Source organism: Podarcis vaucheri, assembly GCF_965113315.1.
Source record: "Podarcis vaucheri genome assembly, chromosome: 4".
Lineage (NCBI taxonomy): Eukaryota > Metazoa > Chordata > Lepidosauria > Squamata > Lacertidae > Podarcis > Podarcis vaucheri.
The window spans coordinates 2,177,119-2,200,788 of record NC_138762.1 but is presented as its reverse complement, the minus strand read 5'-3'; the positions used below and the strand labels follow the sequence as shown (position 1 = coordinate 2,200,788).

At 46.3% G+C, this 23,670-nt stretch overlaps 2 protein-coding genes across 4 annotated transcripts in view; both read left to right on the top strand.

The window, feature by feature from the left end:
• Positions 1-1,084: 1,084 nt before the first annotated feature.
• Positions 1,085-22,177, top strand: LOC309530383 (uncharacterized protein). Of its 3 annotated transcripts, XM_082219312.1 has the most exons (8): positions 1,085-1,145; positions 1,339-1,383; positions 1,796-1,840; positions 4,687-5,179; positions 5,372-5,453; positions 5,751-5,833; positions 19,691-19,817; positions 20,723-22,177. In XM_082219312.1, exons 4-8 carry the CDS (start codon positions 4,778-4,780, stop codon positions 21,991-21,993), a joined length of 1,965 nt encoding a protein of 654 aa, XP_082075438.1. In that variant the 5' UTR covers positions 1,085-1,145; positions 1,339-1,383; positions 1,796-1,840; positions 4,687-4,777; the 3' UTR covers positions 21,994-22,177. The 3 variants fall into 3 exon arrangements, with proteins under 3 accessions (XP_082075438.1, XP_082075439.1, XP_082075437.1); XM_082219313.1 differs by lacking the exon at positions 1,796-1,840; XM_082219311.1 differs by lacking the exons at positions 1,339-1,383; positions 1,796-1,840.
• LOC309530388 (uncharacterized protein) overlaps positions 1,502-23,670 on the top strand; it is a 51,744-nt gene continuing 29,575 nt past the window's right edge. The window contains exon 1 of the mRNA XM_082219321.1: positions 1,502-1,869. The gene's annotated coding sequence lies outside the window, so the exon portion shown is untranslated. The remainder of the gene's footprint in view (positions 1,870-23,670) is intronic.

Genomic DNA, 23,670 nt, shown 5'->3' with positions numbered 1-23,670 from the left:
ATCTATGTACTGGCTCACTGGGAAAACTTCAGAAATTCATCTAGACATGTGAGCTCAGCTACTCAGCAGCCCCTCTACCTGAGTGATGATTCCTGGCATCATGATACCAGAGTGCTGGACAAGTTGCCATTCCCAAAATAACAAACCCAGACGAAGACAAAAGGGTGTGATTGCCTTAGCTGGGAAACAGGGAAATGTAAATATCTATTTTGTTACACTCCATGCGTGTTTGGTGGAAGGCAAGGAGAACAATGTTGCAGGGTCTTCAAGAAAGACAAAGCCTACTGGCTGCTCTTTTGCTCCGGTATTCCTGGCTGGTGTCCTTGTTTTTTGTCCAGGGGAGCCCTCAGATTTCTCCATTAACAAAACGTACCCAAAGCCTTCAAAATGTGCCCTTTCCTGCATTTTGCAGCTCAGCTATGTGTAGTCCCAGGAGAGGCAGGAGCAGCGTGTCTTCCTGTTCCTCCCTCAGCTGAGACCTGCCTGGATGGAGACCTGAGAGCCACCTCTCAATATCTGGGGGGCTGACCCATGGAAGAGGGAGCCAGCTTCTTTTCTCCTGCCCTAGAGGGGAGGGAGCACCCAGAAGAAGGGACCCAGAGGACCAGAAAGCAGTTTCTGCTGCTGCCTAAAGAGCAGGAAGAACCTTCTGAGGGGAAGAGCAGCAGAATAATCCCTTGGGAGATGGCGGACTCTCCTCCCTTGGAGGTTTCTAAGCAGAGGCTGGATGCTGTGGCTGAGATGCCTGCCTTGCAGGGGGGCTGGAATAGATGACCCTTGGGGCTCCCTCCCAGTCTAGGATGAGGTTCCTTGCTTCCTGCAACCCCCTTTTCCCTGCAACCTCTTCCTCCAGTTTCTGGCCAAGGGAGGGAGCGGATCACAGACCAAGCAAGAGCGTCCCCTCAAAAGGAGCATCTCTGGGATTGTGCAATGCAGGAGAGAAAAGGCAGAGAGGACTGAGCAGGGGGGACTCGGCTTTGCAAGGGTTAAAGGGAACCGAGCTGCATTCCTAGAGGGGACAGGAAGGAAGGGGGGCCAGGTCCTCCAGAGGAAAAGCCCCTCCCTCCCCTTCCTGCATGTGGGGGGGGGGCGGGGTTGCTTTCCTCTGCTGCAAAGGCTGCCTTGCTCTCTTCCACGGGGATCTGGTGAGTCTCTTCCTCCTTCCCCCCCCGGAGGGTGCAGTGGGGAGAAGGGGGGGGGGGTCCCAGGGATGCAACAGGGGAGGGTGTCTCATGTGGGGGGGGGAGAAGACTCTGGGAGGAGGGGGTCCTGCCAGGGAGGGAGGGGGTTGCGCGAGGTTTGCAACTACAGTACTGTATGTCCTGCATTTCTATGCAGGCGCTGCTTACTCCTTTGGGAAGGGCAGTCCTCTCCTGGGATCTGGTGAGTCTCCTCTCTCTCCCCCCCTCAGGAGTGTGCAGTGGGGAGAAAGGGGGGGGGTCCCAGGGCTGCCCGAGGGGAGGGTGGCTCATGTGGGGGGGGGGGAGAAGACTCTGGGAGCAAGGGGTCCTGCCAGGGAGGGGCGAGGTGGCAGGAACTGTCTCCTTCCTTTAGATCTTTTGTGGAGGGGGGAGGGGAGGAGGTTACCGCCCCCCCCTTCCAGAAAATAATAATATTCAGAGCCCCCTGGGAAATCCAGCAGATAGAAATCTCGCTTCTTTAAATAAGGCTATCAGTAGGACTTCTGCTGTGTGTGACACGGGTCAGCGTCATTGCACAACAGAGGAAACACGTGTGAATGGTTGCTCCCAAACCTCTTCCTTTGTTTCCCTTCTTTCTTTCTCCTTATTGGCAGAGGAGGCCAGCCAAGCAGATCAAGCCAAGCTTTAGGAGGAGCTGGGTATGTTGAGTTGGAGAAGAGATAGGAGAGTCAGATTAGATGATTTATTACGGTCAGAGACCAGCTTATAAAACACACCTGGGGGTACAGTCACAGAAGTAAAACAGGCAATTTATGTACAACAACAAATTTAAAAACAAAGGACACCAACAAACTATCCCAGGGAGTTGACTCAGAGTCACCCATGAGACCGAGTTTGGGGATTTTCGTGACGGACTATTTTGAGTTGGGAGATGGTCTGCGCCTACAGATCTGTACACAGAATCTGGCGACCATCCAGGTCATCTTCTGACCTTTGCCTAACAGGAAAAGGTCTAATTTTTGCTTTTGCGGGAGGTCAGCGAGCCTCACCAGCAGGGGATCAGTGGTCTTACTACGTGCCTCTTCGTAAAAGGGACGTCTAAAGAACAAGTGTTTTGGCTTCCTATCTCTCCCAATGGGCAGGTGAGAAGTCTCTGAGCATACGGGGCTTTTCTAGAGGCTCCATCCAGGACCAGCGAGGGAAGACCCGAGCTTCTGGCGAGTGTCAAGGCTCTTCTTGCATTTCTAGATGCGAGAAAGAAGAGATATTCTGCCGGTGCAGCTATATATTTCTCGATTTCTCCCATTTTATGGTCGGAGCACCTTGCGCAGTCCTGTTGTCTCTCGGTGTCTAATATTCTTTGCCTGACCGTGGCTTTTGCCTGGCCCAAGCCCAGACTTAGAAGGTCTGGAGGGGCAAAACCCAGTTTCCGGTGGGTGTTCAGGACTGCAGTCTGCCAGCCTGACTGGAATTGGTCACAGAGGATCAATGGGGCTACTATCCCTCTGGGGAGCAGATTCAATGTCAGCCATTTGTAGATTGATGTTAGGCAGATGCTAGCTTCCACTCTCATCATCCCCGTTTCTCATCTAACCCATGCGTTTGAGACACATCTGGGCACTTGGAGGAGAGCTCTAAGAAGTCCAGATTGAACTCTCTCAAGGGGGGAGGAAGCCGAGGAAGGCAGGCGCAAAAAGGAACCATAAAGGAGTTGTGCCAAAGTTTTGGCCTTGTATAGTTTTCAAGCTGCGGGAACGAAGAAGCCCCCTTGTGATCTGAAAAATTTAAGGATACAATTTGCGGGTTTTTCCGCTGAACTCCCGATGGAGTTTATGTGTAGTTTGTTGGCTCCTGAGGCCTGTACCACCATTCCTAGATACTTGTAGTTTGTGACTAGTTCTAATTTATGGCCTTGGAGTTCCCAGCTTTTAAGCTTTGGTTTTGCCCCAAAAGCGAGTATCTTGGTCTTTTGATAGTTGATTTTGAGACATTCAAATTCACAGTATGCTGCGAGCTTTCTTAGTGCTCTTTTGAGTCCAATGGGGGTTCTAGATAAAATTACTTCATCATCGGAATATAGCAGGACCGAAATATGCCGATTTGCGAGCTTTGGAGGGTGGAGTTCTGAGTCATGGAGTGCAGATACTAAATTATTTAGATAGAAATTGGCTCCTTATCTCTCTCGCCCTGACCTAGCCACTGTGATCCACGCGACGGTCACCTCCAGACTGGATTATTGTAACTCGCTCTACGTGGGGATGCCCTTGAGACTGACCCAGAAACTCCAGCGGGTGCAGAATGCTGCAGTGAGACTCCTTACGGGGTCTTCGCTGCGGGATCACATTCATTCGGTGATATACCAGCTGCACTGGCTCCCGGTGGAGTACAGGATCAGGTTTAAGGTGCTGGTTTTAACCTTCAAAGCCCTACACGGCCTAGGACCCTCGTATCTACGGGACCGCCTCTCCTGGTATGCCCCACAGAGGAACCTACGATCTGCAAATAACATCCTGAAGGTCCCAGGCCACAGAGAGGTTAGGCTGGCCTCAACTAGAGCCAGGGCTTTTTCGGCTGCGGCTCCAACCTGGTGGAACGCTCTGTCACAAGAGACAAGGGCCCTGCAGGACTTGACATCTTTCCGCAGGACCTGCAAGACAGAGCTGTTCCACCAGGCCTTTGGCCAGGGCACAGCCTGACTCCCTCCTTTGGCAATCTTTACAATACTTTAGTTTATGGTTGCCATCAATTTTGATTTTAATTAATTCTTATGATGTTTTTATAATGTTGCACTATTTTAGTGTTGTTAGCCGCCCTGAGCCCGGCTTCGGCTGGGGAGGGCGGGATATAAATAAAATTTATTATTATTATTATTATTATTATTATTATTATTATTATTATTATTAAATTGAATAGTAGAGGGGCTAATAGGCACCCTTGCCTGACTCCTTTAGAGGTTTTAATAGGGTCCGTTAGGTGTCCTAGGCGGCTGCACCTGACTCTAAGAGCCGTGTTTGCGCGCAGTGCCTGAATTAAGAGCAGAAGCTCTTAGTTCTATGTAGGTCCCCTGTAGTCTGTCCCAGAGACTGTTCTGGAGACTGTATCAAAGGCTGCTTTTAGATCAACAAAGGCAGTCTACAGTGAGGCCTGCCTTTTGGAGAGCCATGTCACCTGGGTGCAGGATTCCAACCCATGGCTCCAAGCTACAAGAAAGGAGATTCGGACTCAAGACACCTAGTCATTTTTCACTAGGAACCAATGACTCCCTTGTCAATCAGTTCTGACTTCATGCATTGACTGGAAGGAAGGAGCAACCAGGCTGATTCGCCTCGCATTAATCTCTTCACTTGCCTCCACATTTCCACAATCTCCCTTCTAGAGGCCTACATCTCCTCCTCCTCCTTTTTAGAAAGATAGCTCAGAGTCTGGGCTGTGGTGCAGTCCTACCCTGGTTCCCAGCAAGACTCATCCATGCTTGCTCAGGGAAGTTTTTTCTTCTCCTGATATTGTACAGCTTTTGTAACAGAACAATGTAATTGCTTTGTAGGATTTGCTAGAGCTTCTCATTCAGACAGACAGAACTTGGCAGAAGACCAAAAGGTTCCTTCCGATCTCTCAGAGGCTTCCTGAGAGCACAGATGGATGAGCGAGACTCAGCTGGCCCCAGAGCAGGAAGAGGCCATGCAATCCAAACTGGGAGCAGTGGGGGAATCTTGGAAAACTGTGTGCAGAAGATCCTGGGTGAGGAGGATACCCTCCGCTCAGAGGTGCAGAGCCAGCAGTTGAGGCAGTTCTGCTTCCAGGAGGCCAAAGGACCCCGAGAGGTTTGCAGCCAACTCTACCACCTTTGCCATCAGTGGCTGAAGCCAGAAAGGCACACGAAAGCTGAGATGCTGGACCTGGTGATCTTGGAGCAGTTCCTGGCTGTCCTTCCACCAGAGATGGAGAGCTGGGTGAGGGAGTGTGGAGCGGAGACCAGTTCCCAGACAGTGGCCCTGGCTGAAGGTTTCCTCCTGAGTCAGGCAGAGGAGAGAAAGCAGGTGAGAGAGACCTTCCTCTGGATACTCCCAAGGGGCTCCAAACAGGATGGAGAACATCCAAAAATGGTCTGCTGATGGCCCATCCGTTTTCAGGGAATGAAATCTAACACCCTTAAAGTATCTGTCTTTGCGTTCTCTTTCTAATATTTCTCACCTTTAATTTACTGTTTTGAATTCTTGTTGTTCTTTCAGAAAAGGGATCATTTTGCAGAAATGGACCTGGATTCCTGTGAGGCAGAGAGGCCTCTGTTGGACACCAGAGAGAGGCCACTGGGTAAGGAGGAAGGTGGCTCTTCTCCATTTGGTCTTGTTCTGTTGGTTTTCCAGCTCATCTGAGGGTTCTTTTCATCTTGGTTTTTTTTTTTTTTTTGAGGGGTGGGGGTTGGGCTCAGAGGGTTCAGAGGAGGGGAGATATATTTCTGCACACCTAACATGAAATGGGCACAAACCTCCAACTGCACTCAGTAGGTAAGGCTTTCTCAAAGGCCCATCTGTAGTTAGAGATGTCTTGTTTCCTCTGTGAGAGAAGCAGGCACTCCTGGCATCCTGATTACCTTTTTTTCTCTTGCAGGTGGCAGAAGGATGCCGGCAAAACCTCCTGATCCATCTTTTCATGGTGGCAGAAGGGAAGCAGTGGCTGTGGAACCAGATCAGGTCAGGGGAAGCTGCCTTGTGGGGACAGAGGCCGAGGGATGGAGCAATGTCATGGACTGCTTGGGCACAGAGGAATGGTGGGGGGAAGCAGCCAGGGAACAAGGAAGGGAAGATTGCTCTGAGCCCAAGGAGTGAAGGTGGAGGAAGGATTAGATAGATAGATAGATAGATAGATAGATGATAGATAGATAGTTTATTGCGGCCATAGGCCCACATTCAATACATCAGACAGCAACACAGGTATAACAAGATAAAATTAATAAATTAAATTACGTTTAAATCAAGTACATCTCAGACCGTAAGTTTCTAAATTCCATTAAAATAAGAACAATATAGTGCTTAAAATATCAAATTATCAGTATAAATCAATGAATGAATGAATTTATTAATACGGTCACAGACCAGTCACAACACACACAATATCGCAGATCATTAAAAAACAACAACCAGAGATGCAGAGGACAATATGAATATAACAAGGATTTAAATATAAAAATTAAAATTAATTATTAGCGTGCTCCCTGTAGTTAACATTTGGGGGTTTGGTCATCATGGGATACCACTTGCTTCCTGCGATTGATTGCAGACACACAGAATTTGGCTACATTTAATGTAGTCTTGGGATTCTTATCCTCTAGCAGTTCCGATTCGATGGAGTTCCGATTCTTTCCTGGACTTTTGCAAAACAGGTGTAATAAAAGTCAAACGTATATCCTCATAAAGACGGCAACGTAATAGTACATGTAGAGCAGTTTCAACTTCCAACGAGCCACAAGGGCAGACCCGTGCTGTATATGGTTTACCCTCAAATCTGCCCTGAAGTAAGGCAGAAGGGAGAACGTTGAATCTGGCGAGAGTAAAAGACCGTCTGTATTTGGGTACCTGAAGACCTGACAGATAGTTAGCTGGAGAGAAACCTCTCCCATGGTCCCTTATTGCTGGGTGTTTGATCATTTCGCTCATGTGGCATTGTAATTCTACGTCCCAGATACGCTGGCGAATTGTAGTCCTAGCTTTCTCGAAGCCTGTCGCTATCAGGGTCTGCTGTGGGATCCCCAAGCCTTTGAGCTTTTCCAGCAGTGTAGCTTTCCATTTAGATTGGTAGTTATCTAATAGGGTTAAAGGTGCCAGCCCAACCGGGAAGAAAATAAGCTTTAGCCAATAATGAATCTTCAATATCCATATCCGAGTGCTGATAGGAATTTGCCCAACCTCCAAACGGACCGCTATGTTGGATACGCAAGAGGGTATCCCCAGCAGGCAGCGGAAAAACTTAGTTTGGAATGCCTCTAGGAGAGTAAGGTTTTTAAAGCTGCAGATCTGGGATCCATATAACAATTGTGATAGTATTTTGGCAGCAAAGACCTGGGAGGCTGCCGGTATGTATTGGCCCCCTTTCCCATAGAAGAATCTTATTAACGCTTTGGTAGATCTTTCTGCATTTGCAATAGTATTATTAATCTGAAAGCGCCAGGAGCCCCTTTCCTGGAAGGTTACACCCAGGTATTTAAAGGTTGCTACCTGTTCTATTGAGCGATTGTCTATTCTCCATTTGTGCCTCCTCCTTTTTTTAGAGAACACCATGACTTTGAATTTGTTGTAGTTAATTGTTAGCTGTTCGATGCTGCAGTAATTAGTAAAAGATCTCAAAAGTTTTCTTAATCCAACGCAAGAAAAAGAAATTAAAGCTGTGTCATCCGCATATAAAAGGACCGGGAGGGGCGTACCAGCCAATTTGGGGGTGTGTGTGGGCATTTTCCTTCTCCATATTTCCTACTAACGAGTTAATATAAAAATTAAATAGAATAGGCGCAAGGACACACCCTTGCCTGACCCCCTGATAGATTTGGATTTCCTTGGATAGGTGGCCCTGTCGGTCACACCGTACCCGGATCCGTGTATTTTCATATAGACTGTGGATGAGATACAGTAGGCGTTTGGTTATATTTGCGACGCTTAGCTTTCCCGAAAGCCTGTCCCTCGGTATTAAATCAAAGGCAGATTTGAAATCTATAAAGGCCACGTATAGGGAACCTCCTTTTCTTGATGTATATTTCTCTGCAAGATGTTGGAGAACAAGGCCCTGGTCTAAGGTTGACCGATTTGCCCTAAAACCAGCCTGTGCTTCTGAAAGAATGTGGTCTTGTTCCAGCCAGTCCACTAATTTGTCGCGTAGGTGGGCAGCGTACAGTTTGCTGATAATACTTAGGAGGCTGACTGGCCTGTAATTAGCCGGGTCTGATCGACTCCCTTTCTTGAATAGAGAGAGCCAGTGTGGTGTAGTGGTTAAGAGCAGTGGACTCGTAATCTGGGGAACCGGGTTTGTGTCTCCGCTCCTCCACCTGCAGCTGCTGGGTGACCTTGGGCCAGTCACACTTCTCTGAAGTCTCTCAGCCCCACTCACCCCACAGAGTGTTTGTTGTGGGGGAGGAAGGGAAAGGAGAATGTTAGCCGCTTTGAGACTCCTGAAGGGGAGTGAAAGGCGGGATATCAAATCCAAACTCTTCTTCTTCTTCTTCTTCTTCTTCTTCTTCTTCTTGAATAAAGGTATGATGATTGCTAATCCCCAGTCCTCAGGGATAGTGGCCGAATGATCTATGTTGGTAAGTAAGGCAGCTAACACAGGAGCCCACCATTCAACATTAGCCTTGAGGAGTTCCGGAGTAATGTTGTCTACGCCGGGGGCTTTTCCAGGTTTAAGGGGTTGAATGAGCCTATAGATGTCTTCAGTTGCTACTGGAGGCCATTCAGCGCCAGTATCACTCGGAGCTGGGGGCAGGGCCTGCAGATGTTGATTTGATGTATATAAAGATAGAAAGTAAGCCTCCCAGATCCCAAATGGTATAGTATAATCAATTTCAATCAGGGAGTCTTGCCAACTTTTTGCGACTATTTTCCAAAAAGTGGCTGAATCTTTCCTTCGAGAGGCCTCTAATAAACGTTGCCACTCCCCCCCTTTGGGCCTGAAGCTTTTTTTTTTTTTTTAATCAGATCTTTATATTTACGTTTGGCTTCGAACCATTCCGCAGGAAGCAAGGGTAAGTTTGCTGATTTGTAATTCCTGTACTTATTCAGCAAAGAACGCTTCGTAGCAATACATTCCTGATCAAACCAGGTTTTGGATTTGTTGGAGAATAAAGGTTGGCGCGATGTCTTTTTTTGGGTCAAGTGGGGTTGCAAAAATGAGATCAGCTCCTGGAACAAGATTATTGTAGATTCAAAACATGGTGAGTTTAAGAGATTATCTCTTCTCATGAGGAATATGTCCGAGTATAGCCTTTCAGATGTTTCGACATTCAGCTTTTCGGACCATCTAATACGTGAGTATCTCAACTCCATATTAGAGGACCTGGGGGCTTCAAGTTTATCGTTACAAAATAAGTCTTTTCTTGCATCCAGGAGGAGGCAGAGCGGTAAGTGATCACTGTCAACCCTCTCCTCCACTTTGCACTCAAGGGCTCTATTTAGGAGATTAAATGATACCATAACATAGTCGATAGCGGAAGCTCCTGCGTTTGATATAAAAGTAAATTCCCCACAAGTCTCCCCATTCTTGCGCCCATTTAGTATGACCAGGTCCAGCTTATTAGAAAGACGCAATAGGCATAGACCTGCATAATTACATCCCTTGTCTTTTGAGAGTCTGGTGGGTATAAGATGGTTTTCTTCCACGATGGGTGGAGAGTCGTGAAAGGGTGCATATAGTGCTTCGTCAGACTGGCCAGTTCTGGCATTAAGGTCACCAGCCACTAGCAATGAAACTGCAGGGGTTTGAGTCATCAAACCATCAATGTATGTTTCCAGCCTATGCCAGGTGTTTTTAATCAGCTGCTTGCCTCTTTTTTTTGGGGGGGGGGAGATATACATTAATAAGTAGCAGGGTGAAGAATCTACTTTTCACTAGTAAGGCCATAGCCAGGTGTTTCAGTGGCTCTAACTTTACTAAGGACGCCCTCAACCTTGTAGATATTAAAATGCCTAATCCGCCCTTGACTCTCCCCCCTTTAGTGCTTGGGGATCCTGTGAGGGACATTGAGGAAAAGCCATTAACTTCTAGGTCCCCTGTGAGCCATGTCTCCTGTAAAAATACTATGTCGTAGCCTTGGATAAATTTAACAAAGGATGGGTCAGCTGCCTTTTTTTGCCGACCTGCGATATTCCATGATAAAAAGCTAAGGTTGGCTTTACCAGGATCCACTCCTTGACAATTATCTTCCAAGGTACTGTTGGAATTTACCATTCTACGTGGCAGTCAACTATCATCCTTACATGGAGAGCTGCCCAGGTTGGAATTGTTGGAATTTACCATTCTACATGGCAGTCGACTATCATCCTTACATGGAGAGCTGCCCAGGTGTTCTATGGTGTCAGATGGTAAATATAGCGTGCTCACATTGGTAGACACGGGGCCTTTGCTATACAAGGCCTCCTCCTGGGGGTACTCTACCTGGTTGTAGCCTAATTCCACTTCATCCAAGTATCTCATTTTGGACCAGAAGCCTGGTGAGGTTTCCTTAGGCATGTTTTTCCTTATAGGGAGCGATGCATTATTCTGCTTTATGAGTTGTACTTTCTCGATTGCAGGTAGATTAATCTCTTCCTTTATCTGAAGGTTACGTGGTCGACGAGCCGCTGAATCGAGTTCTTGTGAGATGATCATTTTGGGAGGGCTCTTGCTCTTTCTTTGGGCCTCGACCTTGGTTTCCTTATATAAGTCTTTTCCTGCCAGCTTATTTCTTAGCGTTTCTAATCTTTCTAGGATTTCAGCTTGTATTAAAGGAGGAAATGTCCAGAATTGACTAATTAAGGTATTTTCTTCAAAGGAGAAGTTGTGTGTGGGGGTACCCAGTTCATGGGGTGACTGGTGGATATTCTGAAATTCAGCTTTATTGTTTTCCACCACCTTTGAATGGATGTCTTTCTTATTTAATTTGATGAGGTGCGAGGGGGGACCGGGCACTTCGAATAGGCGAGTCACTGTCAGGTCCACCCTTTGCAGCTTCTCCTTATTAATTACCGTATTTTTCGCCCCATAAGACGCACCGGCCCATAAGACGCACCTAGTTTTTTGGGGGGAAATAAAGGAAAAATTTTTATTTCCCCCCCAGGTGCGCTGCGCTACACCAGGAGCTCAGCGCGCCCCAAGCTTCTGCGTGCCGGCAAGGTCTCCGCTAGCGTGGGAGAGCCGGGCGCCTCTCCCAGGGCTAGCGGACCCCTGCGCTAATCCAGAAGCTTGGGGTGAGCTGAGGTCAGCGCGCCCCAAGCTTCTAGGTGCGCGCAAGCAGTCCGCTGCCGCCCCAAGCCTTGCGCACCCGTTGGGACCTCCTGCCGGGTGCGCGAGGCTTGCAGACACTCGCCCGAAGCAGGGGGAGCCCTCCGGAGGGCTCCCCGTGCTTCGGGCGACAGGCTGCCGCCCCAAGCCTCACGCACCAGGTGGGACCTCCTGCCAGGCGCGCGAGGCTTGCAGGCATTCGCCCCATAAGACGCACCCCGATTTCCCCTTCATTTTTGGAGGGGAAAAAGTGTGTCTTATGGGGCGAAAAATACGGTAATATTTGTTTTGCGGTCGAGTCATCTTTAAATGTCAGCATCACTCGATTATACTTATTGTCATTTGGGAGAAAATCTACATTGATAATGTTGCCTTCTAATAGAAGGCCTCTGAGTACTAAATCAATTTTTTTAAGTATATACGTTCTTTGTTGGTCCAGTGAATGTAATTCAGTACAGTTGTACATAGGGCAAATAACCAATCTGCTTCTGTTGAGGATCAGCGCTTGATTGTTCTGAGTTATCTTATTGCGAGTAGGGGAGTATAAATCAATATTATTTAGGCAAAATCAATAATCATAGAGTAATCCATTTTTCCTTTTATAGGCTAATACTGTTATCAGAAATCTGGCAACAGAAAGGGACCTACTCGGGTCAGAATCTTGCAATAAATGAATTAGCTGTGTTTCCAAGGAGTCACCTGAGATTTCCAATAATAAAGGGGACAAAAATCTGATCCGAGAAACTGAATGTAGTGAACAACAGAATAGTATAACAGAATAGTAGATTCTATAGATCTATTATCGCATACACACACCACTGAGATCCGACCATTGGAAAATCTATTATTCAAGACTTTGGAAGGAAAGGCATTAAATCTTGCCTTAATAAAGAGGTCAAATAAAATGGTATCTGCTGTGAGGGCACTATGCCAAGATTTAATGGTGAGCAAGTGCCACTACCCGAAATGGTGTTTTGTTGTAGGTCAATCTCCTCAAGTTTTTGAGTGAGATTTTTTCTTTTTTCTTTTTTCTTTTTTTTTGCTGTGGCTAGGTCCAATTCCAATAATTCTGATGGAAACAATCCAAACAAGATGAATTTTAACAGGGAGAAATGTAAAGTATTGCACTTGGACAAAAAAAATGAGAGGCACAAATACAAGATGGGGGACACCTGGCTTGAGAGCAGTACATGTGAAAAGGATCTAGGAGTCTTGGTTGACCACAAACTTGACATGAGCCAACAGTGTGACGCGGCAGCTAAAAAAGCCAATGCAATTCTGGGCTGCATCAATAGGAGTATAGCATCTAGATCAAGGGAAGTAATAGTGCCACTGTATTCTGCTCTGGTCAGACCACACCTGGAGTACTGTGTCCAGTTCTGGGCACCACAATTCAAGAAGGACACTGACAAACTGGAACGTGTCCAGAGGAGGGCAACCAAAATGGTCAAAGGCCTGGAAACGATGCCTTATGAGGAACGGCTAAGGGAGCTGGGCATGTTTAGCCTGGAGAAGAGGAGGTTAAGGGGTGATATGATAGCCATGTTCAAATATATAAAAGGATGTCACCTAGAGGAGGGAGAAAGGTTGTTTTCTGCTGCTCCAGAGAAGCGGACACGGAGCAATGGATCCAAACTACAAGAAAGAAGATTCCACCTAAACATTAGGAAGAACTTCCTGACAGTATGAGCTGTTTGACAGTGGAATTTGCTGCCAAGGAGTGTGGTGGAGTCTCCTACTTTGGAGGTCTTTAAGCAGAGGCTTGACAACCATATGTCAGGAGTGCTCTGATGGTGTTTCCTGCTTGGCAGGGGGTTGGACTCGATGGCCCTTGGGGTCTCTTCCAACTCTAGGATTCTATGATTCATAGGTCACTACTTTAGAATGGATCTCTTTTGCACCTAGGACGGGAAAATTATCTCTCCAGAGGCATTGGATCAAATACAGATTCGGGAGCCTATGCCTTAAGGACAACCAGTAACAAAGGCTGCGCCTCCAAAGAGTATTTTCTAAAGATGTAGTTTTTAATTCTAAGCGAATAGCTGCGTTACTAACGCACTGAGGAAGTTTAAGCAGTCGTCTTAGAAATTGGTTTTGAATTACCTCCAAGGGCATCAAGTTTACTGCGGTCCCCCATAAAGGAACAGCGTATGCCAATGTTGCAATTACTTTAGCTTTGAATACTTTCAGGGCAGATGGGACATGAAGAGCCCCGTCCGAAAAGAAAAGGCGCAAAGGATAGGGCCTTGGCCTTGTTTAAAATATGTGCAATATGGGCCTTCCAACCCAGATTATATTGGAGAAAGACTCCCAGGTATTGAAATTTATAGACCTGTTCAATAGGTTTTCCATCTAATTGCCACTTATAGGATTTCCGACTTTTTGAGAAGATTAGTACTTTTGATTTAGATTGATTTATAGTGAGGGAATTTGTTTTACAATATGAAACAAAGAATTTTAATGCTCTCCTGAGGCCAATTCTTGAGAAGGATAAAATCACAGCATCATCAGCATAGAGTAATAGTGGGCAATGATAGTTTGCGAGGCGGGGGGCATGGGTGATTTCCTGAGATTCAGCCAATGGTATCCTCATGTCACTAATGAATAAATTGAAAAGAAAAGGAGCTAGGATACATCCTTGCCGGACTCCTCTGTTGATGGGCACAGAGTTTGTGAGATCGCCGGCTGGGGTTATTCTCACCCTAGCAGCCGACCCCTCATGCAGCTGGATTATTAACCATAAAAGTCTTCTATCAATTCCCCATTGGGTCAACTTTTCCCAGAGCAACCTTCTGGGGACGCTGTCAAATGCAGCCTTAAGGTCGATAAAAGCCGCACAAAGTTGGCCCCGGTTTGAAGAGGAGTATTTCCGGGCTAGATGGTGCAAGACTAAAACATGGTCCGTAGTTGACTGGTTCGGTCTGAATCCTGCTTGCTCTGGGCCTATCAGTTTCTTTTCTTCAGCCCATTGGGTAAGTCTATTCAGCAGAAAACGTGTGTATATCTTTCCAACTATTGACAGTAAACTAATATTCCTATAATTCTCCGGATCGTCTGGGGAGCCTTTTTTTTATATTGGAATTATAATAGCGTCCTTCCATATTTTTGGCACCCTTCCAGTTGCATTAATAGCATCGAAAGTAACAGCCAGGATTTTTGCCCACCAGTCGGAATGTAGTTTTATGGCTTACGCCGGAACCAAATCTGGCGCAGGGGCTTTGCCGATTTTAAGTTTAGAGATTAAATTCAAGATTTCGTCGGGGTCAGTAGGAGGCCAGATGGGGAGATGGTCAAATACATCATCAAGAGCGTTGGTATTGGAATCTGGTGATGCAAAATATTTCCTTAAAAAGGATTCCCAGACCGGGGCAGGAATTATTGTTAAGGGATATCTCCTTGATCTTCTATTAACCAGTTGCCAAAATTGCCGTGAGCTACATGAACCAGAGGCGACTATTAGCGCCTGCCAGTAATTATGTTGCCACTCTTGCTTAGCCATTCTCTGGGCTTGCTTATATGCTGTTTTTGCTTGCTGGTAATTCCTAGGTAATACTAAAGCACCAGAAGATTTATATTCATTGTAAATGGCACAGAGATGTCGTCTAGCTTGTTTGCATTTTAAATTAAACCAGGGGTCACCGGTCTTAAAATGGGCCCGATTTGCTGGTACTGCAAAAAAGGACATAAGATCTTCTGTAAGCAAAGAGAATGAATTAATAATTCGTTCATGCCCATACAGATCTAAATATAAAACAACATGAGTTTGAATTTTCTCTTGTTGGAAGAATTCCATATATTTTTGGGTTTGAGTTACTGACCATTTTATTCCTCTCACTTGTTCTGCAGTATTTATTCCCATATTTATGGGGTGTCTAGGCTTGATAGACTTCCAATCTAGAGAAAGCTTGGCACTCAAGGGGAGATGGTCATTCATTTGGACGTTTTCTATTTTAAAATAAGAAAAATTTGGGAATAAATCTCTGGAAACAATAAAATAATCGAGAACACTATTTGTAAGTGTGCTCAAATGAGTAAACTCACCCGGAATATCCGGGGGACAATTTCCGTTTAAAATTATCAAATTAAAACGTAAAATCAGCTGATAAAGAAGGGTTCCCACTTCGTTAACCCTATTATCTTTCGATTTTCTCTGTATATGAGGGGAGAAATCCAAGTTCTGGTGATCAGGTATGACCCACCATTTGGCCTTGCCTAGCGCTTCCCAGTTTGCAGCTGTACGAGCATTAAAATCACCTCCCATGACTGCTGAAATGTTTGGGAACTTAGTATAACAGAAAGCCAGGTGTTCTTCAAGTGTTTCCCATTTGGAATGGAGGTCCACTACCTGCCCCCCGGGGGGGAAACAAACATTTGTTACCAGTAATTCAAATTTCCCTCCTGAAATCAGTCCTGTAATCGCGTAAGGAGAGGAAGATTTAACAAGTGTAAGTTTTGCTTGCAATTAGAGGGAAATGGCTATTGCCAAACCTCCCCTAGGGCGTCCACCTTTAAGAGAGGGGCTAGCTGGAAGCAAAATGGTATCGTATCCATTTATGTCAATCGCCTCCTCTTCCCAAGTTTCTTGTAGGAGAATTACTTGAAATAAATTAACAAATTTTAAGAAGTCTGGATCAGATTTCTTCCCCCTCCATCCAGCATAAAATGACATCGAGGAGTGGTTGGGTTGGTCGTTAGGTAGTCAGATCATGTGGGAATGGGATTCTAACTTTGGGGGAGTTTCAGCTTCAGAAAAATCAGTAATTTTCCTTTGAGAAGGTGGCAATCGTGCTATACATCCCAACTGTTTGAATTTATTGGGGTGGTTTGGCTGTAAAGTCGTGCCACTTGTCTCGCTAAAGGCAGATGTTTGGCCTAAGATAGTCGACTTTTCAGAGCCAGATGGTAGAATTAGGGGAGTATTACTTAGAGAGAGCAAAATTAAGTCAACAGGTATTGTGCCACTAGTTGAGTGATCATTAATTGTTTGGATAGTTTTGTTAATACGACCTGTCGGTTCTTCAACCAGATCATTCTTTGGGGCTAAAAATAAAATGGAGTCGTCTCTCATTTGTTGGTCTGGTTCAGCTGGTTCTGTTACCAGTTCGATGGTATCTATGGATTTATTCAACTTGCACACGTTAGAAGAGAGTGGGTTAATAAAATTACAAGTAAGTGGACCCATATGGGGCACTTTACATGGAGAGCCTAATTCAGATTCGTTAAATTTTGTCCCAGGCAGATTTTGTCCCAGGCAGATGTTGTAGTCATATTTGCCTCAGAGATGGGGTGCATAATAGATGGGTCTGGTGATGGGGTTTCCGCCTCCAGAGTATGGAGGAGTGGATTCATCTCCGCAACAACCAGTTGGCTGGTAGGGGTGGGTGCCTTCCCAACCCACAGGTTCTTGGTGGTATAAGCGTGGGACAGAATCTGAACCACAGTCTCTATCAAGCATATTTTGTTTAGGTAATCTCAGCTGTTCCTCCGTCACTTTTGTCAGGCAGAAATAAAGGGAATCAATTTTATGGAGTATTTCTTTCTGAACTTCTTGCGGGAGAACGCTATAAGAGTGGAGTCAGTTATTATCAAAGCTATCGAGGTCGATTCCCTGATTCTCCGCATACCTGGGCCCAAGGAAGTCCAACCTTTGAGAGTCCTTGGCAACCAGACCAGAAGGATGTTTGGAGATGTCCTCCGCAGAGTTTATATCAATTAGAACATGTTGGTCAATCTCATGTTGAGTTTTTGGCAAACTTACAATATGGGGGATAAGTGGAATTGGAGGTGCTTCATTCTTAAAGTACCTTGAGATTCTTATACCACTCGTCTCCAGGTGTTCTCTACATTTGTACACTAGTTTTGCCAGTCTCCCCTCGTAGAATGAGACCACCGCTCTGGCAAGGAATCCGTTGAAGTATAGATATTCCACTTGGGCCAAATCAGTAGGGTTATTAAGTATACCCGGCATATAGATCTTTAAAAGGTTCAATAGATGGGCTTTACGTTCTTCTTGTGACAGGAGTCCTGGGGGTTTAGGATAATTTGATAAAATGAGTTTGTTTCGGTACAGCACCAGATTCCAGTTTTTATTTGTTAGGTTTGTCTGATTTCTCTTCTTAGAAGGATTGGTTTCATCTACAGATAGAATGTAAGACCGTGGATCTTGGATCAAGATGTCTTGCTTGGAGTTAGGTGTTGGGGTAGGTGTTAAGGGTTCCAAGCAATCCATCGCAGCGTCAGGGCAAGGGTTTATAGAACGTTCTTGCTTAGAAGATTTCCTAGTTAGAAGTTTCTCAGTGTTCCCACTGTTCTCTTGAGAAGATTAAAGAGCTTTTTAAAATCCATTTTTTTGTAACGCACTGCCTTAGAATTTTTAACATTTCTGCTCTTTTTTATCCTTATAGGCCTCCTTTTCAAGGCAGTAGCCCTACAAGATCTCTTGGCCTTCCTTGGTGGTCTGTTTTTGCAGGTGGTAGGAAAGAAGTTGTTATTACTTTCCAATTCTACAGTCACCCCGCTGGATTCCCTACAGAGAGTTTTGCAAGTGTCCATCATTATAGTGAGGATTTTTGTACAGGTGGCCAGATGAGATTTTATATTTTCGATATCCTCAGTTAAAAGCACAAGCCATTTGATAACTGATAAATCCTCATCCTCATTTGTCTCAAGTTGGAAGGAGGAGTCTCTTGATGTTTTAGGGTTTCCTGAAGACATCTCTGCAATTTGTTTTAACATTAGTTCTTCCACTTCTCAGACTCGGGATGGTTCAGGAGAAGCTTGGGATTTTAGTCTCTGTTTTGGGAGTACTTTGGTGACTGTACCAATTGTGTTTGGATTTACTTTGGGCTTTATTGGCCCTTGTTGTGGCATTCTTCTATACAATCCTCTCTCTGCACAGCCGGCCCTTCAGTGCAGGAGGGAGAAGTTTCAGTTTCCTGCTGATTCTCACTCGGCTTGACTTTACCCCTATTCTTAAAGGGTAGCTCTTTTAGAGAGAGGTCTTAGATCACTCCGATAAAAGCCTGGTGTTCTACAGCCACTCCTGGTCGTCACCATTATTTATATTGCAAAGGTCAAGTTGGCAAAAATCTCACCTCGGTTCATTGGCTCCGTCGGGTGTTGCAGGAGGCTTCTCCGTGGGACTACTTCCAAGGCAGGCAGGTAATTGAGACCAATTTTCTGAGCTCCTTTGCCGTGGTGGTGGAGGCCGCGTCGTCGTCAGCGGCGCCTTTCTGGGCCATGTCGCCCTCCTAGCTCAGTGGGAAGGCGTCCGAGATAACAAGGAAGTAAAACCATGAAATGATAAAATAGGGCAGTAAAACAATAAAGTAAAACAATAAAAGGACCATAAAACTATAAAATGGTGAGAACAGCTGCCTCACCCTGCCTCACAGATCGGTGGCCATCTTGGATCCCGTGGAGGAAGGATTGGCGGTCAGAGGGAGAAACCTGGGAAGAGGAGGTGTCAGAAGCTGAAGGGGCAACAGGGCTTAGTGAGCTGGGATACTCTGTGGCAGAATGCAGTGCAGAATCAGAGGCAGAAGAGGAAGGAGGTGAGTGGGAGGAGGAAGGTCGAGAGGCAGAGGTGAGTCAGGAGAAGGAGGAGCCACGGGGGCTCCCTCTCCTTCTGCCAGAAGCCCCCCTCCCTGCTTGTCTCTCAGATCCAGCAGATGGCTTACAATGGAATTGACACTGTTGGATCGCTTGCCAGAAACCCCAGAGAGGAGGGGACTTGGAAAGCTGTGGGGAGCCAGGGACCTTCACTCTCAGCAACTGCTTTTGTGGAGGAAGAGGCTCAGGGAATGAGCTGCTGTTCTCATGAAGCCCGAAACTCAGCCAAGTCTGTGAACATCGTGTTCTTGCTGATAAAGAGTTAACTGCAGCTGTGAACTGTGGGATTTCCTGCCCAGATAGCTCTGTGACACCAGCCTTCTGAATGTTGCCAGTAGGATTCATCTGTAGTTGCAGTTTTCATGGAATCCTAGAGATGAAAGGGACCCCAAGGGTCATCAAGTCCCACCCCCTGCATTGCAGGAGTCTCAGCTAGATCCTCCAAGACAGATGGCCATCCAAACTAGGCTTCTTGTATTTCTATATTCATCAAAGAATGCTAAAATAGGCTTCTAAGCAGTGGACAGAAGAGAACAAATAATGTCCAGGATTCACCTAGCCAGCCCTATCTGCTGCAAAATGGGGCCTGCTCCCCACTCCTTCCCCTCTCCATGCCCCATGAACCCCTTGAATTTCGCTCTAGGGCATTGGAAGGGAACCTCCCCAGAACAACTCACGAGGAGAGGAGAAAGTGGATCCTTCCATCGGGGAAACTGGAATGCTTGCGTAGGCAGAATAACGTAAACATAAGCTGGAGTAGTACCACCTATTTGCAAAAAGATGAATACCCACAGTTAAAATGCAGAATAAAAGAATTCAATTAAAGTGTTAAAATAGGTAACCATAATAAAAATGTGCAGCAAAGCAATCCTATTGAAATAACACAGCAATTAACAGGAAGGAAATAACAGAGCATTGTGTAGCAGATCATATTTCTGCTGTCTCAGAGGAGGACATTTCCCTTTTTCTTTTAGGGTCCAGTGTGCTTTGAAGATGTCGCTGTTCGTTTCACGGACGAGGAGTGGGCGTTGCTGGATCCTGACCAGAGAGCTCTGCATAAGGATGTCATGGAGGAGAATTGGGGGATCGTGGCCTCTCTTGGTAAGCCTCTTTGTGGGATCGTCATATCTGCCAGGAAATTCAAAAAATACCTCTATGTGACAAACCTCATATATTTTCACAGCGCCCATTACAACACCTGGGAACCTAACACCCCCACAAGAAATAGTAGATTACAGTTTTTTCTGTGAACAATCTTCAGTTCTGCCTCCTACTACCACAGTTGGGCTGATTTGAACTGCCCAGGCATCTTAAATGTCAGCTTCAGAGTTGTTAGGAAAGATAAGTAGCTTCAGTCAGGTTTTCTGTTTTTGTTTTTGCTGCTGTCAGTCTTGGGTTGACCAAAGAGACGACTGACACTGGAGATGGAGGGGATGCCATGACTGGGCCAAACAACATCTGCCCCAGAGAAGAGCCAGGCTGATTGAATCTCAGGTAGTAGTAGCAGTGATAATAATAGTAATAATAATAATTTTTATGTATACCCTGACCATCTGGTTGGGTTGCCCCAGCCAATCTGGGAAGCTTCCAACACATATACAGTCGTATTTATGGTTGCGAATGGGATCCGGCCCGGAGATCCGGCCAGATCCCGAGGTTTTCGCAACACAAGGATCAGGGCGCATGGATTTGTCGCTTTCATAAGCTGATGTTTATATAACCCGAGGGTTACGTAACCTGAGGTGCTACTGTATAAACATGAAACAGTAATAATAACAACAATCTAATCCAATGAAAAAAGTACAAAATTTATAAAATGAGTAACTTACTTCAAACAAAGCAACATTTAACCAACGATTAGAATCCAATATTAAATACATTGGTTTATTACAAATAACAAAGGTAATGAACACTGCCTTCTCTACAACAAATTTAATGGGCATTATTTCCAAACTGGGGGCTTCATTTGTTCCTGAGGGTCTAATCCCTTTTTCTCTCCATTGCAGATTGTGATGAATTGGAAAGGACGAACAAAGGAGACCACAACACAATCTGCAGAGTGGAGAAGGCACGTAAAAATTTGCAGTGTGGAAAGAGCTGCAGTCAGAGCTCCCATTCCAGTTCCCATCAACGAAATCTCATTGGAAAGAAACCCTATCGGTGCCTGGAATGTGGAAAGATATTCAGTGCGAGCTCCTCTCTAACATCCCATCAAAGAATTCATACAGGGGAGAAACCCTATCAATGCGTGGAATGTGGAAAGAGCTTCAGTCACAGCCACAGTCTCACTTCCCATCAAAGAATTCATACAGGGGAGAAACCCTATCAGTGTGTGGAATGTGGAAAGAGCTTCAGTCACAGGCACAGTCTCACTTCCCATCAAAGAATTCATACAGGGGAGAAACCCTATCAGTGTGTGGAATGTGGAAAGAGCTTCAGTTCGAGCTCCGATCTCACTTCCCATCAAAGAATTCATACAGGAGAGAAACCCTATCAGTGTATGCAATGTGGAAAGAGCTTCAGTCACAGCCACAGTCTCACTTCCCATCAAAGAATTCATACAGGGGAGAAACCCTATCGGTGTGTGGAATGTGGAAAGAGCTTCAGTTCGAGCTCCGATCTCACTAGGCATCAGAGAATTCATACAGGGGAGAAACCCTATCAGTGCATGGAATGTGGAAAGAGCTTCACTGATAGGTCCTGTTTCACTTCCCATCAAAGAATACATACAGGAGAGAAACCCTATCAGTGTGTGGAATGTGGAAAGAGCTTCAGTACGAGCTCCAATCTCACTTCCCATCAAAGAATTCATACAGGGGAAAAACCCTATCAGTGTGTGGAATGTGGAAAGAGCTTCAGTACGAGCTCCTATTTCACTTCCCATCAAAGAATTCATACAGGGGAGAAACCCTATCAGTGCGTGGAATGTGGAAAGAGCTTCGCTGATAGCTCCTCTCTCACTTCCCATCACAGATTTCATACAGGGGAGAAACCATATAAATGCTTTGAATGTGGAAAGAGCTTCACTCATAGCTCCTCTCTCACTTTGCATCAAAGAATTCATACAGGGGAGAAACCCTATCAGTGTGTGGAATGTGGAAAAAGCTTCAGGCGGAGCGCCAATCTCACTTTCCATCAAAAAATTCATACAGGGGAGAAACCCTATCAGTGTGTGGAATGTGGAAAGAGTTTCAGGCAGAGAGCCCATCTGAATATCCATCAAAGAATTCATACAGGGGAGAATCACGGAATTGTAGAATTTTTGAGCTTGAAGTGATCCCTGGTGCAATCTATTCCACCCATGTGATGCAGGAATAGCAAGTAAAGCATCCATGACAGATGACCATCCAACTTCATTTGAAAACCTCAAAGAATGGAAATTCCAGCACTCCCAAGGGAGTCCAATCCACTAACACCTCTTGCTGTCAAAAAGCTCTTCCACATGTTTAGTCAGTCTTTTTTTTAAAAAAACAAAACTTGAAAGCATTGGTTTGTGTCCTACCCTGTGGAGCAGGCGTCCTATTGGGAAGACCCAGTTCTCTTGAGTGCATGTTCTGCAAGTTGGGCAATAGGGGCAGTACAGGATTCCTTTTGGTGTACTGACCTCCGCACCGCACCAAGGCTTCCCTGCCTGAGCTGCTCCATTTCGTGGCGGATGTTCTCCTGGAGACATCTAGTTTGGTTTTCCTAGGGGATATTAACATCCACGCCGACATGACCTTACAACAGTTGCACTGTTTTAGTGTCGCTTTGCCGGTGAGTCTTGGGGAGGACCGCTCCCCCTGCAAGCCCATTCTCCACCTTGGGCCTGGGGGCGGGCCCCATACTCCACCTCAGCATATAAGGCTCCAAGGAGGCCTCGGGACATCGCTGCTGCCGCTTTACCGGTGAGTTTTGGGGAGGACCGCTCCCCCTGCAAGCCCATTCTCCACCTTGGGCCTGGGGGCGGGCCCCATACTCCACCTCAGCATATAAGGCTCCAAGGAGGCCTCGGGACATCGCTGCTGCCACTTTGCCGGTGAGTTTTGGGGAGGACCGCTCCCCCTGCAAGCCCATTCTCCACCTTGGGCCTGGGGGCGGCCCCTATACTCCACCTCAGCATATAAGGCTCCAAGGAGGCCTCGGGACATCGCTGCTGCTGCTTTGCCGGTGAGTCTTGGGGAGGACCGCTCCCCCTGCAAGCCCATTCTCCACCTTGGGCCTGGGGGCGGGCCCCATACTCCACCTCAGCATATAAGGCTCCAAGGAGGCCTCGGGACATCGCTGCTGTTGTTCTGCCAGTGAGTCTTGGGGAGGACCACTCGCCCTGCAAGCCCATTCTCCACCTTGGGCCTGGGGGCGGGCCCCATACTCACCACCGCCACAACTCTAAGGACTCTGCTGCTGTGGCAGCAAATGTTTAAGCGTGTTATATATTTTAAAGTGTTTTAAAAGTGTTTTTACTCTTTTACTTTGTTGTATCACCAGAAACGGTGGTTTTTTATCCATGTATTTTTATTTTGTTTTGTTTTATTGTGGGTTGGGGTGGGATGGTTTGTTGAGTGGGGTGGGGATTGGTTTTGTTTTGGTGTATTTTTTGTTGTTTGCTTTTATATTTTGTAAATGGAGGCGAGTATGAGGCTTGGGATTCCTACTGTGGAGGGGCGAGGGAGGTATGGCGGTGGGGGCAGATGGCATAGGCGAAGGGGATCGAGATACGGATATGCTCGTACCCCTTCCAATCTGTGCCCCATCCCGAGAGACGAGGGTAGGGTGAGAAAGGATTACTCACCTCCGTCACTGGTGTTGTGCAATGCCAGGTCTATAGGCAACAAAACCGCCACCCTGCGAGATTTCATCATCTCGCAGGGGGTCGACCTGGCTTGTGTGACGGAGACCTGGGTGCGCGAAGGGGATACTGTTACCTTACGAGAGATGGCGCCCCCGGGTTTTTCCGTCCTCCACCAGTCACGGA